General features: G+C 44.0%; 1 protein-coding gene across 5 annotated transcripts in view; it reads left to right on the forward strand.

The window, feature by feature from the left end:
• DIS3L2 (DIS3 like 3'-5' exoribonuclease 2) overlaps nucleotides 1–20973 on the forward strand; it is a 362072-nt gene that overhangs the window by 224108 nt on the left and 116991 nt on the right. For all 5 annotated transcript variants that reach the window (XM_079134845.1, XM_079134846.1, XM_079134843.1 and 2 more), the window contains one exon: nucleotides 7359–7438. In XM_079134845.1, the coding sequence (XP_078990971.1) occupies nucleotides 7359–7438 (80 nt within the window). The remainder of the gene's footprint in view (nucleotides 1–7358; nucleotides 7439–20973) is intronic.

Here is a 20973-nt window from a genome sequence, read left to right on the forward strand (position 1 = left end):
CTTCCCTTCCTCCTTCCTTGAAGAAACATACCAATAAATCAGAATCTGAGACATTCTTCAAGACATCTGGCCTCTTTCAAAAAAGCAATGCTATATTGAAAGACAGGTGGGCATTAAATAGACTAAAGAGCTACAACTGCCAGGATATAACAGGTGAACCGGTTAGAACCTGGATCAGCAGGAAGACAGTGTTGAAACTTGTGGGGGACAACCGAAGACACTGGCATATAACCTGTAAACTGGGTGACAGGGACCGGTTAGCGTTGGCGGGGTAGCAGCACAGTGGTGCGGTATTAGAATGCCTCCTTGCTATGAGAGGGTGCAAGTCTGGTGGGGAGGCGGGTAAAGCAGCTCCATCTCCGCGATGTCAGTAGTTCAAGATGTGAAAGGAAAGAGCCTGACACGCAAAGGGAGGGAGGGCGAGAGAAACGATAAAAGCAGATAATGGCAAAGGGCTGACCTCCACTCAGTCTGGAGGAGGAGTATATGGATGTTCATTTTAACATTCTTTCAACTTCCCTGAAAGCTGAACATTTTTCAAAACGGAATTTGAGGGGAAGAAACTTATTTTGAATGTATTCTCTGGTTTAAATTGTGACCTTCCTGGCCCATCCCTGGCTCCCATAGAGCCAGGCCAGCCTTGTCCTGTGGCCTGTGCTCCAGGCACAGACCACCAAGTGGCTCAGTGAGTGATGAGTAAACACTGGAACAGAGGAGATTGCTCCCATTGGCTCTGGAGCCCTACGCTCACTGTTTTGAGGAACCAGAAGAACCCGATAAAGTCATTCACTTGGTCTAGACTTTTGTAAAAGATTGAGGTGACCCACAGCTAAAAATTTCTGGTCAGGAGAGAAGGGCCTGCCTGGAGCACTGTGTCCTTTCTTTCCGCCCACTGTGTGACCTCACATGTATCTCTTCATCACCGAGTGGGGCGTGGGGACAGAGGCTGGGGGCACATGGACTAAGGTTGCTTTCTGCTTTTAATAGGCTTTAGTCTTTTTCTGTTTTGGAAAACCGTGATTTGTGTCAGACACCTTAGCATTCATTCTGTCAGCAGAACTGAGCGAGAAAGGACATGAAGATATCAGCAACTGCCATCAAGAAAAATGAAAGGGTCTGACTTCTGAAGCAGCAGGGACAGACTAGGTTTAAAGGATCATCCCAGCTGATTGAAACAGAAGCTAAGATGACTTCAGCATCATACTTTACTAGACGGTCTAGCACACAGCTGGCTGGTCTTTTGGGGACATTTACTATGGATGAGTGCTCTAGCTCCTTGACTGTTTTTCCTGCTATGATTAACATAAAATTTTCTGGTTTCTATACAAAATGTGATACTATCTAATTGAAGAAAGTGTTGGAATAAAAATTTTTACTCATTATCCTCTTAAGGTTATTTTCTAGATTTTTTCCATTCCTTTTCACCCGTTCACCACCATTGACCCAGATCCTTCCCACCAGAACTGCTTGCTAGCAAGGAGACAAACCCAGAGTCACGGACAGAGGAGGGCCTCTATAAATTTTGTTAATCTGGAAGTGGTCCCTGAACCACAGTTTGTAAAACACTGTTTTATGAGAAAAGAAGATGGGATGAAGACAGAAAAGGACACCCTTGGAAATAATAACACTGTGGTGTGACCACAGGATCCAGGGCCAGGAAGTCATGAGTTCTAATCCTAAATGTATTTCCCAAGGCAAGTGGCAAAACTGAATGGAAAAGTTCTAAAGAGCCCCTTGGCCTTTGTTCATTCTTCTGTCCATTAACTGCCCATCACATGCACACCTTCAGTGTGCTGGAAGACACAAAGAAGGGCAAGTACCAGAGCCAGATCTGATATTTGGCTCACCCTGTCTTAGTGATAAACAGCCACCAGCATACCAAGGGCAGTGACTGGTAGCATCAGAGGATCAGACCACAAGCATGGGCAAGCAAGTGGGGAGAGGTGGCTTCCACTCTGTGGAGAAACGGAGTTCTCTGGAGAAAAGATGGCAGCCAGGCCTTTGAAAGCTAGGTAGCTCTTTTACCTTGGAGATTGGTGGCAAGGTGTTCCCATTCGGGAACTCCTCAAATGACATTTCAAACACCGGAGGATACAGAGAAAAACTTAGCACCCAATATACGCTTACTAACTAGAAAAGCACATGGAGGGTTTTGAACACTGAGCCAAATTTTACTTGTTCAGTGAGGAGTTGGTGAGGGGTTTTGACCATATATGTGCTTTAAGATGATTAATTGGGGCTGGGAATGCAGCTCAGTGGTAGAGCGCTTGCCTAGTGTGCGTCGCCTGGGCTCAATCTGCAGCACTGTAAAAGAAGAAGAAGAAAGATTAATCTGGAAGCAAACATGACCTTGGGGAGAACAATTATGATGGTGTGGTAGGGGTCATAGCCAAAATCCAGAGAGGCAGATGGTGACAAGGCGATGGGTACGTGTTGTTGTCCACACCAGACAGCTGCTTCCAGCTGAAAGCAGGTAGGGATGCTGGTACCTTGAAGAGGCAGAGAGGGTGCGGGGTCCAAGAAGGGGTGTGAGCAACAAAAAAGTAGGAACTCCTCCTGTGCTTTGTTTCTTTTCTGGGGCTCTGACCAGGTCTTAAGGGATTATAGAAGGCTTTTAGATATTCATGTGTTTGTTTCTTGGACCAATGGCTTTGAGTAAAACAAACGAACTTAGAAGTTTGCTGTGACTTTAAAACATTCTACTAAGCCCTTTGGTCACGTGCCTTCAGAAGTTGTGGTTACATAACGTTGCTCTGAACTGGAATTCTGCAGCCTCATGAACTGGAGCATCGCTCTCTCCCTCCCCCACCCAGCACCTTCTTTTCTGTGGGTCAGGGTTAGCTTCCCTCTAACCATTGTTGCGGAACTCTTTAAATATTTGGTCTCACAGGTTCTAAAAACTGGCAGGCCAGGCTGCTCCCTGCAGGTTGTGAGCCTTCCAGAAAAGGAGCCAGTAAAATCCCAAGCATGTTAACAGAGTATAACAGCTGGATGGTGCGCCGCCCCATTACCCCCAACCCCGCCCCATGGGGCTGGGCTCCCAAGTGCTGAGGCCAGCAGCTCTCTGATGCCACAGCCCACAACCAGAAGGAGCCCTCATGCACCACATCGTGGCCTATTCGTAATCATGCGATGACAACGAATTAAATCGCTGGCTCTCAGCGCTGAAGACTGGGGTTTGTCAGGGTCACTCACTGTTCCCTTGCTTCTCCCAATTTTCCATCGTGTGAGCACCAGTTTGGAGTCCACTGCTGTAATACAGTTCCTTGTCAGGAGCCTCTCAGTTGTCTTGTGTCTGGAAGCTCTTTTTCTTTTTAGTCCATGCTGCATGTCTCTTTCTTCCAGCATCCCTTCAATACATGATTTTGAAATGTTGTAATATCTCAATGTGCATATGTATTTGTTTATATTCTGCTTTTTTTCCAAAAATGACATCAGGCAATTTGCAGATATTATATATCATGCAATGACTTTATTAAAATTAGGAAATGGGGCAAAAGGCATCGTGGAGTAGGAACATTAGGTAAAAGTTGGTTTATAAATTTCAACCTATAAGCGATATCTTCTCGAGGCAAGTTGAGTGTCTTTCTGAGTTTCCCAGTGGCCAGAGCATAAAGAAACAAAATTCATACACCTGTAAGATGTAGACCGTCCACTCAGGAGAGAAATTTCCTTGCACTGTGCCAGCTTGACCTGTAAGCAATCGTGGAAGAACACCAGGTGCTCAGATCCCTGCAGTAGGCAGCATAACCATTTGGCTGACATCTCCCAGTGTCCTTGGGGTAGACCTGGTGGCAAAGCCAGTGTATGTCGGGTGTCACAGCCATTGCTTCTCCAGGGGTGAACATTGCTTCATTCAGGGAGATGCTCTGTTGCAGAAAAGTGCCAGGGGCAAGTGGGTCTGACACGAATTGCTGATACCAGCATTTTAAAGGCCCTGTGAAGTCCTGTGATTAGAAATCAGCCACATGTCCCAAACTGATCATATAACAAGATCTTTTTAAAAAAATTAAAAGACTTATCTGACCATTTGGAAACCTTCAGCTTAAACAGGACCCAGCAAACTTTATATTAAGGACCACACAGTAATTTTTTTTTTTTCTTTTATGCTGAAGATTTAACCCAGGGTCTTGAGCATGTTAGACACTTGCTCTACTTGCGAGCTACATCCCCAGACTACTATGGGTTAAGTGTTTTAGGCATACTGTCTCCATCAACCCTGCTGTTATATAAAAAAAAGCATGGCTATGTTCTAATCAACCTTTATTTATAGATACTGAAATTTTAATTTCACACAAGCCAGCCTCCCCCTGAGGGAGATGAGGGGGCCAGCTTCCTGTTGAGCACTGGGGTGGGCTAGGGGGTCTTGTGTGTTTTTAAGGAATTTCTTCCACATGAAAGATTTGGATCAATAGTTACTTTGTTTATTCTTGGAGATGTTAAGTCATTGATATTTTGGCTTTCGTGGTGATCTGGTCCTTGCGATAAGATTGCTGGAAAATGTGGGAGAGAAAGAAAGAAAAGGGATAAAATGCATGCCAGTTTTAAGGAATGACAGGTTAGGGGTTTAAGCCTCTGGTGTCTTCCCATCCTTTCTGCATACCATTCTCATAATTGATGAAGAGGCAGGGGCTCTGTACCATGATGGTCCCTAACTATCTCAGTGCTTATGTGAACTCATGATTTTTAACAGTGTTTCAGATTGAACCACACTGAAGTACCCATTTTTAGGCCAAGATAGTCAGATATCAGCAATTTCATGATTAAACCGAGTACTTCTAACTCTCCTTGCTGTATCCTAAAAGCAAGAGTCCCCCAGGAGTAGCATCTGTGTAGCGAGCAAGCTTTACTGAGTACTGTTTCTCAAAGTCAGTTTTAGTTTTGACTTTTGTCTTTCTAGTTTAAAAGCAGATAAAACAACAACCAAAGGTAGTAGAAAATTGCTAGTCTGATATTTTCCTCAAAACAGTTGCGGTGGGGGTTCCTCTCAAGGAGGACATTACCAAGTAACAATGGAAGACTTAACACTTGTCCAGTGTGGCTAGGTCAGTTTTAGAATGGAAATGGCTTAGTGGGCGTTATTATTTATTCACTGTATCTATAGAAATGAAGGTCTCAAAGTGCCTGGAGACATAATTATAAGAAGATATAACTTCCTAGTTAACCCTCCAAGTAAACTAGTTAACTGTGACTCCCACCCCCTCCCCCAGTCAGGATAACTGTTCCTTTTTTTTTTCTTCATATAGAGGGATCCTTTTAACTTCTTATATCATCGTTATGATGAAAGAAGGACCAAAACAGTCTTACTACCCTGCCTGGTTTCAGCCTTGATTGCATAAGTATTTATTTTTGAATACTCAGTGTATATAAACCTTTTGGCTAGGTTTTTTTGGGAATACACAATAGAGCAAGGAGCAGACACTTCCCTCTTGCCATGTTGCAGGCTGCGAGGTCGGGATTGATTTCACCTCCCTGGCTCTTCCTGTTACTGTCCATCCACTTGTTCCTTCAACAGATACCTCTGAGTCGCAGCATCTGTTCGAGGCACTAGGATCCCAGCCCTGGAGTGTGCTTTCCAGGGGACCCTGTGTTTCTCTCTTCCTCTGGTGCCCTTTTTCACAGTCCCTTTTATATGAGAACAGAAATTATTTCTAGTTAATATTGAGGCCTCAGCCTTTGTGTTCCCCATGCTGTGTACGTAACTGTCCTTGAAATACTTATTTGCGTGTGGTCCCCTGATGACGCACCCACCTTTCCTAGGACTGCTCTTTACATGTTTTGTTTCCTCCTGCATGGCACCCATTTTTTCCTGCCTCCTCTTCTCAGTGTATCAATGGGTACATAACTGTGCCAGATCCATAATTTTAAAACCATTGACTCTATTAGGGACAAGGAGTCTAAAAAATAATGTTCTAAGAGTGCCAAATGCTCTAAAAAAGCAATATTATGTATCCGATGCATAGTTGTTTTTTGATTATGGAAGATTCTCTACAATGTTAGTTTTCTCCAGAAGAATACTTATTGCAATAATTTTGTTAAATATGAAAAAGCATAAAGGGGAAAATTAACCCATAAATCTAATATCCATAAGTTTTAAGGTAGTAGATCCTAGACACCCTTAATTAGCAAGATCAGCAAAGTTCTGTCCCCCTGCATAGGTATCTCTTTGGCAGGCGCTGGCAGCTACTGATCTGCTGTCTTGTCACTCTTAATTTTTCAGGATCTATTCGATCTGTGGCATGTATAAATAGTTTTCTTCATATTCATTGCTAGGTCCTCTTCCTTAGGGGACTGTATCACATTTTAGTTATATATTTACCATTTAAGATTCCTTTCTTATTAACAGTCAACATTTCTGGTCTGACCTCCATTAAAATCACTGTCTGTATTTATTACAGTGGGGTTTTTACTTCCCTGGAAGGCTATCACTGAATCATTGGTGTGTTTATAATTAATACTGTCTTCGACTTGAGGTTTTGTGGTAGCAGGAGGAGAAGTGTAAGCGATCAAGGGCAGTGGGCAGTACAGGGTCAGATTTTTAAAAGGCCCTGAGAGGTTAGCAGGCCGCACTGGAGCAGCTTGGCAGCCTTGTAGGGCTTTGGGGATGTTTTAAGCAGAGTAGCAACCCCAGGAGAGAATATACCTAACTGTGTTCAGCACCATCAGGGCCCCATCAGCATGCCAGTGAATCAGGAGACAGAGCTGCGGTGGCCTTCCTTCAGTGACAGTGAAGATGAAAGGGAGGGGCTCAGAACGAGGCCATGGGAGCAGGCGGTGCTCATAGTATCGTGTAGGGGCAGGAGGGCTTACTGTGGAACACCCCAGTGTCCAGGCAAAACTTGGGCAGAGAAGTGGGAACAGCTGCTGCCAGCATGTTTTGGTATTTACTGGCTGGGTGGTTTGGGTGGGAAAAAGGAGAGTAAACCACCTTGAACAGATTCTCGAAGAAGAGGTTCCCATCTGGTATGGAGAAGGGAAAGCAAAATAAGAACTGATCATAAGAGGGTAACTTAGCAAAGGACCTGCCCTCTTTGAGAGGACCCTTCTTGGAAAGCACCTTTCATGGAAGCAATGGAAGCAGCCTCCCTCACCTGCTCACACCTGTTCTCACCCAGGGTAGAGGAGAAGTCAGTGCCAGTTCCCAAAACAGAGGGGAAGGTGCTCACCCATTTGTCTCTCCCCAGTTTCACATTTTAGCCTCACATTTCTCCCTTCTCAGAGAGGGAGATAGAAATTCCTCTTTGCTCTACATTTAATAGAGTATCTGTGCAAAATTAACTGTTCATGAATTTTGCACTGTGGTAGAGAAGAGTTTCTATTATTGTGCCATTACTAATCATATCTTAAATCTTTCCTAGAAAAGACTGCATCTTCACCATTGACCCATCAACTGCCCGAGACCTCGATGATGCCCTCTCCTGCAGGCCACTGGCTGATGGTAGGATGGAAGTTTCTATACCATTCTGGGTAGCTGGCAGTCTGCACACCTGTGTGTATTGCCTAGCCATTGGTGCTCTCCAGGCAGCAGAACATGCAAGGTTGAGTTTGCTTTTTTCCTGAACTTACCATGGGCCTCTGAGCCTGCACAGCTATGTGACCTTAAGATTGTGATTCTGTGGTGACTTTGGTGAGGGTGACAATGAGAAATGTCTTCTCACTGGGGCCCTTCTTAGGCCTTGGAAGAGGCAGCAATGAGGGTCTTGGCCCTTCAGGAAGTTGCAGTCTGGGTGTAAGGAATTACATAAGGAAGGCCCCTGAAGCTCTGTTCAGAGAGACCAGGGGTCCTTTAGCGCTCGGGGAGATTGAAGGGGTTCTCTCCCAAGACACTCCACTGTGGGCAGCAGGAGTATCTTCCTGAAGAAGTGCCTGTCCATGCCTGAGCCACAGACCCAGCTAGGTCTTCACTGCTCCTGCTGCCCAGCAGGTTGCAATAAGCAAACTGTTAGGGGCTCTGCAAACATTCTTTGGGAATGTTGCTAGGCAGGAAGGAGCAGGATTGAGGACAGCAGCCTTTGGAAATGAGTAGAAGGAAGGCGGCACCTGACCCTCAGAAGGAAAGTGTACAGGGTGTGAGGACATGGGTAAGGCCCTCAGTTCCCTTCCTCATGTCCCTAGATGTGCTGCTGACAGTCTCCAGCTGTTTCCTGCCTCTCTAGAATGGTGTCTGGTTGACTTCTGTGACTTTGATCATTCAGAGAGATGGCCTGGGCACTAACATGGCCTTTGATGGCTTGCCCACGGGGAGCATCAACCCTTCTGTCTTCAGTCTGCCGCAGAGCATTGAACATTGCAAAGTGTTCACGTCTCCCCGACACAAACCTCCACTGGGTCTGTGTTTGGCCCTTCTCTGCTATAAAAGGCAGTGAAGCTCCGCAGGTGGAAGGCTGAGAGACAGAAACACCACTGCCTAAAATGTGTTTATCTTCTTTTAGTAGGAACCCCCTTGAAACCGTGGCACCCTATTTTTCAATTAAAGAAAATTGAAAGGGAGATAAACCTTAAAAATTCCCGTGGAAATTTTAGAGAAAGTACACATTTGCAATCCAAAACTGGAGCAGCTTATTTACAAAAGCGAACAGTGGCTTGACTCCTTACATTCTGAGCAACCTCTTGTGCATGCAGAGACTTGGGCAGCCCACTTTCGGCAGACTCTGCTTCCCTGAGCCTCAGTGTGGCCCCTGGACCACCTTCCCTCCTGGGTCACAGTTCTGCTTTGCTAACAGTATAATACTTGAAAACAGTTGATTCATTTATTCTGTCTAGTTTTACAGTTGTTAATGGCAGCAGTTTAATACCTGTTTTCCCATCTCTGCTGTCCTGGAACCCTTGACCTTGCAGGGAATGCCAGGGAGCTGGCTCATGCTCTGCCCCACCCACTCTGTACAGCACAACTTCATGTCTAGCAATCAGTGTGCCAGCAGAGACTTTGTGGAGGAAAGAGTAAAGGATTCAGCAGGAAAGGTAAATTGGGGGCACATTTGCAGACCAGAGAATGTTCTTTCTTTATCAGACAGTGGAAAGCCACATAGATGTTGTTTAGCAAGAGGTCAATAAAAATGAGGAAAATGATTTAGCAGTGCAAAATGAAGGAAAAGGGAAGGAGGAAGCGGCAGCAAAGCAGATCAGCAGCACACTGCAGTCCTCGGGGGGAAGAGGACCTGGCTGGAGCTGTGCGCAGAAGCCACAGGGCTGGGTGGACAGATGTGAGGAGGGATAATGACAGAAACCTATGGGGCTGCATGTGGGAGCAGAGAGGAGCCAAGGTGGCACCAAGGTCTTAGCCTAGGTGGTGGGAGCTGGAGCCCACGCATGGAAATTGGTGCTTGAGGAGCCTGCGCAGCTGTGGGAGGGTGTGTTACGTGGAGGTGTCTGTCTGAGGATGCGTATTCGTGCGTGTTGCCGCACGTCTTTTCTAGAGGAGGTGGGCAGAAAATAAGCTGAACAGATGCAGGCGGCCCTGAGGAAGGGTAAGCAGCGTGCCCAGATGCAAACAGTAATTTTATTAGGATGATGGGATCGTAAGTGATTTTTCTCTACTTTCTAAATTTTTGTAATGTGGTAATAATAGCTTTATAATGAAAAAATTTTGCAATAAAAAAAATTATGAGGTGCCAGAAATCACAGGCTGCCCAGCAGCCCACTGCACCAGGTGACCAGACACCTTCCATCTGCTCAGCGTCCCACATTACAGAGGGGCAGTTGACATCTGTTCATTCGGCAGGGCTCCTGCAGAAGGACATGGGAAAGGAGCCAGGGAAGACTCAGGAGAGGCCTCAGGTGGCCAGTCAAGGGTTTTTATGGTGGCACTTATACAGTTGGCCTTTGTGACAGCAGTTTCTGCCAGGGCCATTTATCCAGGGAGATGAAAAGTGAAAAGTCAATTCCAGTTTGGATTGGGGTAAGGTTGGCTAAGCTTAGTTTCCGTTAGTTACCAGTTTATGTCAATTTTTGCTTAGAGGAAAGTGTTTAATGTTTCAAAAAGCAAGTAATGTTTTCTGGGCTTATTTATAGCATCTATAGCCTTGTTTATTTAAAGAAATACTATATAAAAGCTCTACTTTTCTTTGGTCCCATTGAAGTCATCTGAGTGACAATTTTGGAAAAAATAAATACACAGACATTTAGAGCATACCTCGTCCTCATTCTCCTTTTCCACAGAGTTCAGATGTATTCCTAGGACTTTACCATTGTCTCATATTAGGTACAAGACATAGATGTCAAGTCTAAAAAATACAGTGGCCCACCACTGTTCACCAGTACATTGTAATTAGCGTGAAGGGCAAGGAGTGGGTGCTACTGATGCTCATGGAAGCTCAGCTTTGGAAGGGATTCTACCAGTCCTCTGACCCGTGATTCTTACCCCTTTTTTACCCTATTCATACACTTGAGGGGATGAAATACTCCCATGAGCATTACCCAGCAATGTGGAATATTTCATTTTTGCTCAAGAAAAGATTTAGTCATAAGAGTGGGGTTATAATGATAACCTAGAATCTAAAGACAGTAAATCCCACAGTTCAGTGTTTTATGATTGTAACAGATCACTTGCAACACACCTCATGGTTGACCTCACCACTCAAGTGTGGGAATGCCACAGTTGTCAGATCAGTCTCTGTTTTTTGAATTACCTCTGCAGCATCTACTTATTGAATAACCAGATTGCGTTTGAACTTTCTACCTTAAAGGCAACCCATTCCGCCTTAAGGGTTTCTTAGGAAACCCTTCCCTGTGACGATCTGGAATACTGCTGTGTTCCTGTAATTTTCCACTCAGTAGTCCCCTGTGTGCTCATTGGACTGTCCCTATGGAACAAATCTAGTGTCTCATATAAAAACCCTTCAGATACTAGATAACTGTTATCTTACATCTTCTGAACCACAGCTTCTCAGCCTAAGTATCCTAAATATTCTTCCTTGACTTGTAGCTCATGAGGTGTGAGTTTATTTCCCGTGTCATGGATTCACTTCTGCCTTTATGAAGTTGAGTGCATGTGGCTCCCCGGCTGTCAAGGCCTGCAGGCCTTAGCCTAGACAGTTCCTCTTTATTGGGCAGAATTAGGGATGGAGTATAGCTACCGTTTCAGTCCACTCTTGTACTCTTGCAACCAGAAGACCTGACAAGAATGATTTTAGAGGAGAAATAATTTATTTGGGACTCATGGTTTCAGAGGTCTTAGTCCACAGACAGCCGACTTCATTGCTGTGGACCCAAGGTGTGGCAGATATCATGGTGGAAGGGTGTGGTGGAGAAAAGTGGCTCAGGACATGGCCACCAAGAAGTAGAGAGTGCCACTCTTCAGGGTCAAAATATGCACCTCAAAGGCAGGCCTCCAGGGATCCACCTCCTCCAGCCACACCCAACCTACCAGTTAAGCCGTTCAACTGGATTAATGCACTGATTAGGTTAAGCCTCTCATAACCAATCATTTCACCTCTAAACTTTTTTGCATTGTCTCACATATGGGGGACACCTCATATCTAAACCATTGCAGCTACCCTTCTATTCAGTCAAACAAGTATTATTGCTTTGCTCTAGTCTCATAGAGGAAGTTGTCAGCTATGTAAGTCAAGACTTTCATTCAGCTTTTGGTTGATTCAGCCTCCAAGTGACCCTAAGGGAAATTGAAGTCCACCTGTCCAGCATCTTGCTTCTATGCTGTTTTGTTCTCGAATGTGTGCTTCGCTGTTGAACATGGAAGGGTTATCCTGGTCAGGCCTCAGAATTGAGTGAGTAGCAAGGTTGAATGACTGCTATTGGGTTTGAGTTTCTATTTGAGGTGATGAAAATATTCTGGAATTAGATAGTTATACACTAATTTATGAATATGCCAGAAACTACTGAGGAATAGTAAGTAAATGAATAAATGATGAATCAGTGAGAAGAAATAAGTGAATTCTGAATCCTCTCATCCTTAAGGCTTGGAGTTCACAGCTAACCCCCCGCTTGTCAGGGGTCTTGATCTAATGCCTGTCTGGGTCACGTCCCTCTCGTCTGCCTCTCCTCTGGCTGGACCATGAAAACCCACCCCTGGTGCACAGCCCTCTTCAGAGCTCCAACTGCCTCTTCACACTTGCCATTCCCACGGAGTGCGGACACCTGAATCAAAGAACGAAGGCGCAGCCTTCTGCCTGTGTAGGAGATAGTGTTTGCGCTCAGCCCAAGGACGGCCCCAGCCATGCCGGCCACCCAGGACCAGCATCTTCCCTTGGCTTCGCTTCCTCCTCTCACTGTGCACTTCCCCAGCCCTGCCACAGCTCAGGGACCTGCTGTGTCCTCTCCCCAGAGCCCTGAAGGAGCAGCCTGCTTATTTCTTACTGCCTGCACGGCAGGGCTTGGTGCTCCAGGAAGCCCAGTGAGCCAGGTTATCCCTGACCTCAGGGATGGTGCAGCACTCCACTTTTTTGTCACCTCCTCCTGGAAATGCCCTCTTCCTGCAACCCACAGGAGCCTCCCTACCCCGGTTGTGCACAGTAGGCTGCTCTTCCCCAGGTACCTGTGCCCTCCTCTCTACCACTGGCATCCCTGCGGTTCTTCATTTCCTGCTCTGCAGCTCTTGCACTTGCCAGTTCCTTTACCTGGAGGGCAGCTGTGGCTCACACCTCTTTACCGTTCACCTGGTCACTTTCTCTGGAGGGTGTTCCCAGCCTTTCCACGTGGAGTCCCACCTCCTGGCCACCCTCCCTGCTTGTTTGCTGGCCGCTTACTCCAGTGCTCTTGATACCATTCTGTGCCACTCAGGGTGGGCCCTCTGAGAGTCTGTGCTGGGGTTTGCAGCACTCAGGAGTGCAGGGACCTCCCAGGCAGAGGGCAGAGTGCTGTGAAGTCCCCGGGATGATAAGAATGTGGAGTTTTCAGGGGAAATACCGAAGTGTGACATATGGCACATGAGGTTCGCCTGGGTGGTACTTGTCGGTAAAGCAGTGGTGAGGACACCAGCTCCTTTGCAGGTGCAGCCAGAGGACTGGGGGTTGACGGCAGGGGCGACATTTGAACTGGAGCCCAGCAGCGTCCGTTTACTCAAGAAATATGCACTGAGGACCAGCCAGGCGCCATGCCTTGTGCTAGATGTACAGTGGCCAGAAAAACTAGACAAGCTGCTTCCTGTCCTCCCCAGTTTAATATCAATTAACCCTAAGCACGTGAATGTCAGAATGACCCACTATTTAGATGTGGGATTGAGCTGAGGACTGGAGAGTGACCTCTAGGTAGACTTGAAGAGTAAATCAGAGTAGGCCAGACAAAGCATGGGGGAAAGGACATGGCTGGTGAAGGAAAGAGGGTATGTGAAGGCCCTGAGCTACACAGGGACTTTGGCACTGGAACAAACCAAAAAGAAAGTGTAGCCAAAATATGGGGGCAGAGAAGAATGCTTTGTCAAGTCGGGAAGGAGCACGTGGGCTCAGGAGGAGTGGAAGTTTGAGACTGAGCCAGGGCTTTAAGCAGGAGAGAGTCCCAGGCTCCTTCACAGTTTGACAAGATCACTTGGGCAGCAGGGAGCCTGGGCCAGAGCAGGGCAGCTCAAGTGGCCCAGCTGGGAGGCAGGAGAGTGGCTGCAGGACGTGGCATCCAGCAGCTGCAGAGATTGCACTGTCTTGTCACATACTGAAGCCAAGGCAGTCCTTACAAAACAGATGGATGCTTCCCTGCTCTACACTGTCCAAGATTTCCTGTCCTCCTGAGGACTAACCTGCTCCTCTCTCAGCCTGTCCCACCTCATACCCCACTGTCCCTCCCTGGCCTACTCCAGCCATGTGCCTACCTGCTGCCCACAGGCATGCCAGGCCGTGTCTGCCTCACAGCTTGAGCACTGGTTCCCTCTCTCCAGTTCCCTTCCTCCCAGATTCCACACTGCGAGAGGCCTCTGCTCAGATGGCATTCAGGGAGGCCTTTCCTGACCCCCAGTCACTGGCCTGCAGTGGTCTCTGCCCCTCTCACTTGGTTTTAGGTACTTTTCGAGGATCTACCCCACTGGCTGGTGGGTTTTCTAGAACAGGGCCATCATTTTGTTCACTGCTGAACCCCGGGTGCCTAGAGCAGTTGGCATCTATGAATGAATGAGTAAAACAAATAAATCAATAAACTTTCAGCTATTGGAAATAAGACTCTAGAATGACTTCTCATTTTCTGGCTTGAGTACTGGATGGAAAATAATGCCACTCAAAAGAAAAGATTGAGGGCAGCTGCCTGTGGTGGGAAAGATAGTGATTCAGGTAAGGATGTTAACAGTGCAATTCCTGAGTGCCATTCAGGCAGAAATAACTAGGTGACAAGTAAAAGGTCAGGGCTGGAGAGTTGAAATTCATCAGTGCAGGCATCTGGGACAGACAGTGTAGGCATACAGAAAGACCAGGTCGGAGGTCTGGAAGAGCTGCCCCACAACAGGAATGAATGGCCCTCTGCAGCAACTGAAGACAGGCAGGGGAGATTGGGCTGAAGCAAAGGACTGGCAAGAGGTACAGGCAGAGCAGGCTAGCACAGTGACTGGTCAGAATGGCCATAGGGAGCATCAATCGAAGAGAAATGGGAAGCATTCTTGGCTTTGGCAACTGGGGTATCATGGAATACCATGGTAATGCTGGTGCCAGTGACTTAGAAGAGGGCCAACAGACTGCAGTTGGTGGAGGAGGGGGCAGAGAGTCAGGACATGGAAGTCATGATGCAGATTACTTGTTCTGAGAGGCTGGGCTGTGAGACTAGGAGAGCCAGGAAGGGCAGGGTCAAAGATGGCTGTTTTCTTTGTGTTTAGGATGAAAGAGATTGGAGATGACAGAGAAAGATAAGTTGAGAATACAGGAAGGAGAGAAGTTCGTTACTTTGCAAGCTGATTGGTCTTGAAGAGATGGAGGAGTGAATCTGGAGCCTAGTTAGAAAGTAAGGCCAAGAACACATCTTCCTTTGGACAGAGAGGCAGGACACAAGAAATGGGCGACCATTGCTGAGTTTGTAGGCCTGACAGTGTCCTCTTGCTCTGTGAACAGAAAGCCACGCCTGTTATGAGGGCTGGGGGCAGAGTTACGAGGACAGAGAGCAACCAGGAACCTGCCAGACCTAGCCTTAGCACACATTACTCAGACTTGCCTGGGTTTGTGTCCTGTGAAGTCCAGGGGGTAGTGGGATCTTCTCTTCTTGGCCTCCTAGGTGTGGAGCAGAGACTGCAGGGATCCAGTTGTGGGTTTCTAGAGGGAGACCAGGGAGGGCAATAGGACAGGGTCCCCTCTCAGCCTATTTCTTCTCCATACCTGCACCAAGTTAACCAAGTTTAAAAAACAAAAAAGTAATCCTGTAGTCACATTTGATTGCTTTTCCTTTCAAGACTTTTGCTGAGGCCTTTTCAATAATTTCCTTACCTCCCTCACTGCTATTCAGTTATCTTTCCTACATTATGCACACAAGGACCAGAACAGTCCCTTTTCTACTTGAAAATCTGCTTGTACTACATATCAGGTCTTTCTTCTTTAGCAAAGTTTTAATACCAAAGCCCTGTAAGACTGGTCCTGAACCTTCTTTCTAACTTCCCCAATTTCCAGTGCCACTTTGATACGCACCTGCACAGACACCCACACTGGTATCTATCCACGGCACTCCATCTTGCTTCCAGGTCTCTCCTTGCTCCTTTACAATGCCTTGCCTCCCTGCCTACATTTGTGTCCTATTGAAATCTACTCAAGAGCAGGATAAACCTCTGTAGAGCTTTCCTTTTCTCCTGGCAGAATGAGTTGTTCCTACCTTATCCTATCAGTACATTTTCTTCATGTCTCTAATGCAGCAATAAACGTCATTACTTCTGGATTTAATTCCCCACTTTGCTTCTTGCCTAAGAGCAGGGCATTCCTCGGATACCTCTTTATCCTGAGTATCATGCACACTACCCTGCATTAAAAAAAAAAAAAAAAAAAGAAGGTTTGGTGTAGTTAGGTCTAACCAGAAAACTTATTATAAGTTTTCACAATACTTTCCTTCCTTTTTCTGTTTCTTGACTTGCCCTTTTTATTTCCACTGTTCTTTAACCATATGTTTGTGGTTGCTTATGTGTTTATATCCTGACATACAAGCCAACTGTGCTTTCTCTTCTAAAACAAGTCTATTTCTTTGGAATTGGGCATACTTTTTCCTTGTTTCATTCAAGTCTTTTGATGCATCTGTCATGTCCTGGTGACCTATCAGTTCACAGAATTCTGTTTTACATTTATACTGTCTGTTCCTCTAGCTTGGTGAATAGGCTCATTTCTTTCCCAGGAGTCTCCTGCATGACCTACTCTGTTTTTTTCTTTTCATGACTACAGCCTTCCACAGCAACTTGAGTCTTGATTTTCTCTTGTCATCTTTTAACTCTTATCCAAATTGAATAAATGCTAATTTAATACCATTATTAAAGAATATATTTTATTCCTTTTAAATAAATGTATTGAAGATTATCTTATGGCCCAGCTTGTTTTTCTTGGTAAATATTCCATGTGTACTTCAAAAGAATGTCTTCTCTTAATTGTTGAGCACAGTGTTTGATAAGTGTCAGACAAGTTGGGATAGTGTTGTTCCAGTCTTCTGTATCCTTATTGATGTTCTGTCTACGTGTCCTATCAGTTAATTGAGAAAGGAGTGTTGAAATCTTCAACTATAATTTAAGATCTCATTTATTTTCCCCTTTCTGTCAATTTGTACCTGATTTACTCTGAAGTACTGTTATTAAGTGTGTACATACATAGATGTAGTATATCTTCTTGATAAACTACCCTTCGTCACTATGAAATATGCCTCTTTTATCTCCAGCATCTACTTTGAAATAACATGGCCACTGCAACTTTCTAATGATTAATGTTTGCATTTTATATCATTTCTCAATCTTTTGTTTTTATTTATTGTTTTGTAAACTGCTTTGGATTTTATGGGGAAGTTGTGATCAAGGGGGGATTACGGTGTAATCCATCCTTTCACTTTTAAATGTGTTCTTTTTATTGAAAATTTGTTTCTTATAGTCGTCTTCATCCAATCTATCTCTGCTGTTTAGTTCTAATTTTTAGATTGCACTTAATTTAATTTAAAGTATAGCTGGGTAAAGCTTTCTTGCTGTTTCATCTTATTCTTTGTTCCTTTTTTTCTTCTTTTGAATTGGGTATTTTCCCCCAGTATTTTATTTAAATGTGATGAATGGTGTTTCAAAATGCTCTGAGGTTTGAAGAAGCGTAATATAAATTCCCGGTAGCATTGCTGTGAGGACTTGGGTGAGATGTTGGTGGGCTCAGTTAATGGGGACTTGTAGCTAGTGAGGCTGCGGCCTTGACTAATAGGACTTCTAGGGGTTACGGGGATGGATACCTGTAGCTGATCCACATCCTTCTAAGCAGGAGCTGGGCCTAAGCTCAAGTGATAGAAGCCTCAGAAAAATCCTGCAAAGAAAGCTTCTGATATAACAAACAGGATTGCACCATACTGAGGTCCTTTTTGGACAAGTAATGTGTGGTGACCTTGAAGCGTCCTCATACCAGGACTCATCACCAGTGGTGTATTGTCATGAGTTGGTTAATAGACCTGGGGCTACTAGGGTCACTGAGCGAAAATATGCTCATATTGCTAGGCCAGATGCCAGGAGAGCTGATGATGCTCCTGTTAGTGCTCAGGACGTGGGCTGATTCATATGGTGGGCATGAGTCAGGTGGGTCATTAGGGATTGTCATGTGACAATTAGGAATGTAAACCAGGCGTTTGAATTAAAGTGATGGCAAATGCAAGTATAGTATGATTAAAATAAATTTGATTAGGGCAGTTGAATGTTAGAACAAATGTGATTCCTTCACTTAGTTTGTAAGCAGGTGGCCCCCCATACTATTAGCTGTTAATCAGACAGCTAAAGCTATACGTTGAATAAAAACCTGATAGTCTCAATGATTACACATATTTGGATTAGTGGAATTGGTGTTCCTTGTGGTAGACAGTGGGCTAATGTTGATGACACCCAGTGATTACTGCCTATGATGGTTTAGATACTAGGTGTTCGCCCAAAACTCATGTGTGAGACAGCATAAGAAAGTTCAACGGTGAAATGATTGGGTTATAAGAGCCTTACTAATCAGTGAGTTAATCCACTGCTATGGATTAACTGGATGGTAACGGTAGGCAGGTGTAGGATTTGACTGGAGGAGGTGGGTCTCTGGGGGCATGGCTTTGGGGTATATATTTTATCTCTGGTGAGTGGAGTAGTCTTCTTTGCTTCCAGTGGCACATCCTGAGCTGCTTTCCTCCACCACACCCTTCTGACATGATGTTCTGCCTCACCTTAGGCCCAGAGCAATGGAGTTGGCCATGTATTGACGAGACTTCTGAAACTTTGCACCCCAAATAAAGTTTTCCTCCTTTAAAATTATTCTTGTCATGTCTTTTTGTCACAGCAGTGAAAAAGCTAACTAAAACACCTCCCTGTTCATAGTGCAATAGCTTTACCTAAATTTATTGATAGTTCAGTGTAAATGTACAGAAATGAGGTAGTACTCCTTGTATGTTTATGAACCAATAAATAAAATAAGTGATATTAGTATTAATAATGAGTTTCACCTTTTAATGTTATGCAGTGTTTAAGTATAAATTGAACTAATCATTGTTGAAAAGAGATTAAGTCAGTTGTCAGGTGTTCTTAGAAGTGGGGAATATAATGTTGGGAAATGAGAGATTAGAATAATAATAGTTAATACTATCATCATAGTGATAATGAAGGAGGCAAATTAGTTTTCTTTTTTTTCTCAAGGAGTTTTATGTTTTAGTGTTTCAGTGTTTTTTGGTGGTTGATTTAGGGGATAGATATGTGTTGGAATTTTTTTACTGGAAGAGAATTAAATAGAGCTAGGATTATGGAAATAATGATTAATCATATCAATGTTTCTGGTTATAATCGTGATGCTGATTAGTTTCTGAAATGTGTTAGTGGGACTAGTTCAAGGACAATGGGTATGAAGCTATGGTTTGACCTCTGAGCATTGCCTGTAATGTAAATGACCTGTGGACCTGTGGTTGCTTGATGAAGGCATCGGTTCTTAGTCCTAATGGTAGGACATTTTTGAGTTTAGCACATCTTTGAATAAAATCAGTATGTGAATTGATATTCCTGTTGATAATAATATCTGATTATCTACTTCAAGTACTTATAATTCTCTTGGTTTTAAATCTACTATGTGGTTTATGTAAGAATCAAAGTTTAAATCTTCACAATTTGTATATCCATAGCTTCAGTATCATTGCTGGCCAGTGGTTTTTATAGTTAAAATGGATTATTAATTTTATCTATTATATATAGGATTTGTGAGGTTAGTAAAGCAGTTAAAATTCATAGTACTAGCTGGTAGGATTATTCGTACTGTTTTCACTTCCCGAGCATCTATGATGTTTGTGCAAGTTAGTTTAGTTGTAAATATAAGTGAAATAATATAGCAGACTAAGGAACTTACTAAGAACATAATTATTAAGATACAATCATGAAAACAAAGTCATTCTTCCATAGTAGGTGATGTTGCATCTCAGAACCCTAGCTGGAAGGGGTGTGCCACAAAGGTACGCAGGGGTTTAACCTATAAATCAACTTTGACAAAGTTAGGTAATGATGTTAGTAATATCTTTCTTATCGAGAAAGTCACAGTGCTGGTGGGACTGGCTTTGAACTAGCTGCAGCAGGGATCAGGGTGCCTTCCTTTCTTACTTTTAACTGAGTAGTTCTGCAGATGCATGATAAGGAAGTACTCAGCCATGAAGTAATTAACTAAGTCTGTAATAAAGAGTTGTACTACTGAGACTTCTTGTTTTGAAGCAAGGCTTCTCAGATTATGAAAATTATCACTACTACAACTATAAGAGAAATGAGCTTATAGTCGATATTGTATTTATGATGTAAATGTGCCTGGGTAATCAGAGTATCATCATGGTGTATCTGATAATTCAAGGAAGTATTGTGGAAAGAAAGTTAAATCAGCTCCCACAAATGTAACTGTAAATCGCTTTACAGTAAGCTATAGTAACACTTGGAAAAAATTTTATTGTTTTAAATGTTGATGTCAGAATAGGAAAACATTTTAAAATTTGACCCTAGATGTCCAATTTCTAATTCTGCATCTAAGGAACTTGGAAGTTTCCACTCCATCCTAACAATAAACAAAAAGATGAACAGAATGAAAAATCAATAACTCTCTTAAGATCTGAAAGAGAGGGAAGGACACAGGTAAATTCCTGGCCCAAAGTTTGGAGGGACCAGAGAGTACATTTCATTCTTTTCATCTTTTTGTTTGTAAGCTGGAATTGCAGCTTACCAGAGCAGAGATTCACATGCAGAAACTACCACAGGAACAGTTCTGGGGTGGAAAATCTGAACTGTAATTGACAAACTGCAGGAGGCTCAGCGCGGACATCCCAAAGTGCTGAAAACTTCAGGATACAATGACATCTTTACAGTTGCTATCGGAGATAACTCCCTCCCCCAGAAGGAGTGGAGTGAAATACTTATAGTGCTCAGAGAAAGCTACCCACCTTATTCTGTACTTTGCAAAATTAGTCCTCAAAGTGAAGGAGCAATAAAAGTTTTCTCTGACAAGCAAAAATGAGGGAATCTGTGGCCCGTAGACCTGCTTGGAAGAGATATTAAAGGGAATTTTTTAGAGAGAAGGAAAATTGCATAGATCAGAAACTCAGAGCTACCTAAAGCAAAAAAGAACCTGGAAGAAGGAATAAATGAAGGTAAAATAAATTTTTTTATTCTTAATTTATCTAACAGATAAAAATTGAGCCTATCAAGATCAGCTTCACAAATGTTCAGAGATAGGGAAAGGTGGAAGATGATTACTGAATGTACATATACTGTGAGTTGAAGAACTGAACCAAAACACAGGAAATATCTACTGCAACAATAAATGCCTGCTTAACTCCCCAAGGAAATACACCAGACAAATGGACAAATAACCAAACTCTGCTGTGCTTTTCATTCATGTTACAGTGAAAGTA

The sequence above is a fragment of the Sciurus vulgaris genome (assembly GCF_902686455.1).
Source record: "Sciurus vulgaris genome assembly, chromosome: 3".
Taxonomy (NCBI): Eukaryota; Metazoa; Chordata; class Mammalia; order Rodentia; family Sciuridae; genus Sciurus; species Sciurus vulgaris.